The 4,258-nt window shown below is 33.2% G+C and overlaps 1 protein-coding gene across 1 annotated transcript in view; it reads right to left on the reverse strand.

Moving 5' to 3' along the window:
* The window catches only part of LOC118738082, a gene marked incomplete at its 5' end in the record, with an annotated part of 312,005 nt that extends 309,568 nt beyond the window's left edge, over positions 1-2,437 (reverse strand). Inside the window, 3 exon segments of the mRNA XM_036469005.1 lie at positions 1,405-1,572; positions 1,679-1,924; positions 2,269-2,437. Coding sequence (XP_036324898.1) covers positions 1,405-1,572; positions 1,679-1,924; positions 2,269-2,437 — 583 coding nt within the window.
* Positions 2,438-4,258: the final 1,821 nt, after the last annotated feature.

The raw sequence follows: 4,258 nt of genomic DNA on the forward strand, positions 1-4,258 counted from the left end.
TATTTCTCGGTAAAGAATTCTTGCAAGCATCAATTTTGAATAAATTAGCTATAATATTTACTGATTTACCGAAGATTTTGTATTTCTCTAAATTACCGTTATATGGGATGTGGTCGTGGTTATTGTCCGATTTTAAAAATTTTCGGCCATTTGGTATACTGTACCAAAACTGTGCCAAGTTTGGAAGAAATTGGTGCAGCGGTTTCCAAGATATATCCATAAGTGGGCGTGGCTACGCCCATTTTCCAAAAATGTATAACATTCTTAAATTTATTGTAAATATCAATTTTGAGTGAATAATCTTCAGTAGTTACTAAAATATCGCAGTTTTCGTATTTCTGAAAATTACCGTTATATGGGAAGTGGGCGTGGTTACAGTCCGATTTTGCCCATTTTCAACACCAACCTACCTTGGATAAATGGAAACCTATGTACCAAATTTCGTTGAGATATCTCAATTTTTGCTCGAGTTATCGTGTACACGGACGGACGGACAGAAGGACGGACATGGCTTAGTCGACTTCTCTATTCATTCTGAGCATTTATGTTTACATTTGTCTATATCTATCTCGATTCGTTTTGGCTGTTACAAACAACCGGTATGTGAACAAAGTTAATATACCCTTGTGCACAAGTGCTCTCGGGTATAAAAAGAAGCAGTATGTGCATATGTATGTATGAAAACTTTAGAACCGACTTCCAAAAAAGGAGGTTAATATCTACATGAAGAAATTAACGGTATTCTTAAATTTTTGTATGAGAATTGAAGTCGGTTTTGTTTTTTGTTTAAAAATTACTTGTTTTATACTTCATACATAATCACTCTTACTAAGCTGAAGATAAATAATAAGAAATCGATACGTTTAGTGCCAGTGAAATTCGTACGCTTAGGTTACTTTACGCAGTGTGGCTAAAGAATTTTTTAATATTTACTCAAAAGTGATATTTACATACGTATAATAACTTTTTAGCAACATATTGGTTGAATGTAACATTTTTCGAAAATAGGCATGGTAACCGAGTACTCATATCACTATTCTGTACCAAATTTGGCATACACATTGTGCGCGTTTGGCCTCTCTTAAGTTTTTTTTTTTTTTTTTAATAAAAAAATAAAAAGATAAATAATCAAGCTATTAATAATATGCTACATCCAGTACGAAATTAACGGTTTTATAAAAGAAATAAATTGAGGGATTACATGAATTAATACTTTTATGTTGCATTTGACCCTACTTACAACTACAAATGTTGTGTTTCGGGTATATTCCGAGTTTTTTTGCAGCGCAATGTAATTCGATCTCAAAAATCGCAAATGCAATTTTTTTAAAGCTTCTAAACAAAAAAAAAATAGGAGTAGAGTATTTCGTCAAACATAGAAAATTAGTAAGAATGAGTACTTACCATCCTATAGTGGGATTTAACTTTTGGAGACGATTCTGATCCAGTTTTAAAATAGTCAGTCTACTTAATTTGGCAATCCCATCGGGCAGGGATTCAAGTAAGTTTTGTGCTAGATCCAAGTCAGTTAAATTTATCAGGCCACCGATTTCATTTGGTAGCTTTTCGAGTCTGCAAGAAAGGTAGAAAGAGCAAATTATGTTGAATAAAGGACTTCAAACTGAAACAGGTACTTCAAATTGAGATAAACTACAAACGTAAATTGAAGGATACTTACCGATTTTCGGAAACATCGAGATATGTTAAGTTAGTTAGTAATCCAATTTCAGGTGGCAGCCTTTCTAACTGGTTGTGATCTAGCCAGAGCTCATGTAAGCCGGGTAAGTAGCCCAAGTACGGTGGCAGTTCTTCTATTTCATTGTCGCCCAAGTCTAATCTTTTGAGCTTGGTGAGTTGGCGGATCGATTCAGGCAAATGTTTTAATAAATTCTCACGCAACTCCAAGGATTCTAATTGTGTTAAGCTAGAATCGAAATAATCGCATGTTAATTTAATTCTTCAATTAGTTTTAGCTTGCCGTCGGGCAGCAACCGTGGTTAATGATCGTCAGAAATTTTTTAATAAAAACGTATGCATGTATGTATGGATATGTTTTTAAAATATATTGTGGGAAATGTGATGGAAAAAGTTATTGAAACAGGATTCCTTTAATTTCCATTGTGCACCTTGAACATTTTTATAAAATAAAATAAAGTTGACCGTATTTTAAATATGTGTCTTTACACACAATTAAAAGTATTCGCGAATCTTTTGTTAAACCATAGATTTTTAATGATAAACATTAGGGCCAATAACATTTTAACTTACCATCCAAAATCAACTGGCAATGTGGTAAGTGACATATCATTTAAACCTAAAACTGTTAAATTTTTTAGTTGAGAAAATCCTGCAGGTAGTTTTGGAATCGGATTTGAGCTGAAATCAGCAACCTGAAGGCTTTGCAGGTGTTTGATGTCATCAGGAATGTCTGGAATATCTGCAAGAAAAGTTATATATAGTAAGTAATTTTTTCTATATATTTATGTACATTTATACATATGTACATATGTATATGCAATTTCGGTAATATTTATATTCTTTTTCAAATTAAACTTTTAGAATTGATACGTTGTTTGGTTAAAATATGTTAGCATAAGTAGTATTTATCTTATGTATTTTAGTGAGCATCTCATCTTATTTTGGCCTAAAACTCCCCCTAGAACAGTTCGTTAGATCATAAAAACATACTCTGCATAAAATCGGATAACTAATCGGATAATTAATGATTTTTTTCACATACAATGTGCTTTTGCCAGCTGAATCTAAAGACGGACAAAGAATTGTATATCTCTTTAAATTAAAAAACAAAAAATAAATTAATTAACTTTAAATTAACTAATTTTACAAAAAAAAAAAATTTAAGAGATGTGAAAATGCTATGGCCATATTTAAGATCCGCCCGCACAAATGCATTGAGTATCATTAATTTTTAAAATAAGCTCTTTTACTGATTTCTATCTTTTCCAATTTATGTTATTTGCAAACTTTTCGCACATCGGAGGAACGTCTTTCCCTTATCACATTTTGAGCGCATTATTTCATTGTAGCTTATATAAATTATACTAGATTTATATGAGCAAGCAGGTCATTTAGTTATCGTGGCCGAGGCGATGTGTAGTAATAGATCTCTTTTGGTTACAGGTTGTCTTTAATCCACTTATGGTTAAGGAACGTCGGGTGGCTGAATGTCAATTAAGTCATGTGCTTCTAGATTGGTTAAATGTGGCTTCCGGGGTTTTGGTCGTTCATTGCCCCTACTCATTATGTTAGGGAAAATTTATTCCAAGATTTGACCCAAACAAACATACTTACATCAGGGAAGTTGCGAATATTAGCATTCGCATTCGTTATGCGAATGAATGGCATCATTTTACACATTCGCATTCGCATCAACTGCTACTAATGTTTTGCGAATGCGGATGTGTACATGGGCAGAGAGTCCACTCTAATATTGTTGAAATGGCTCTAAATCTGTCTAACCAGAGTGCGGACAATAACCGGCTTTTAGCTGCAGACGCTAAACGGTTAAGTAGTATATCAAGCAACACTGATGGGCCTTTAACAAGTACAAGAGTGCCAGCCACTGTCGAAATTCGACCGTTCTTCTAGTTTTGTAAGACCTTTGGAGAGGTTTTCTAACTTAGTCCTTCGTTTAACTTGTAATGTACAAAATTACTTGCCGGAAAATCTCTTGCTTTCGAACTAAACCTTAACTTACATTTTTTTTATCTTTGAAGGTCGTTGGTCGTTGAAGGTGGTTGACTTGGAATATAACCGACACATTCTATTTTGCCGATAAATTTCGATAACTAAAATCCCTAAACACAACAATAAGTATCGATAACTTGATAAATTTCATTAACTTGACAAATTTCGCTAACACATACATTTTTATAGCTTGATATCTATCCGCAAATTTCGAGAACTAATTTTCTGTGTCTATGAATTTCGACAACTCAATTAACATTGGTCAATTTCAATAATTTTATACGTTGTTATAACTCAATAAATATGTATCACTCCATAAATTTCGATAACTATAAACTTCGATGACTCGATAAATTTCAGTAACTTGATAATTTTCGATAACTAAATTTTTTATAGCAAAATTTATTTCAAATCCTATCGAAAAGTATGTGCACCTGGGCTACATTGAAGAAGTGGAACTTCTTCTTCTTTCTTCTTGTTTTTTGGCGCTGTAACCGCCTAAGCGATTTTGGCCGAGTTCAGCAAAGCACGCCAGTCGTTTCTCCTCTGT

The sequence above is a fragment of the Rhagoletis pomonella genome, unplaced genomic scaffold (genome assembly GCF_013731165.1).
Source record: "Rhagoletis pomonella isolate Grant_MI unplaced genomic scaffold, Rhpom_1.0 Rhpom_scaffold_00004, whole genome shotgun sequence".
NCBI lineage: Eukaryota > Metazoa > Arthropoda > Insecta > Diptera > Tephritidae > Rhagoletis > Rhagoletis pomonella.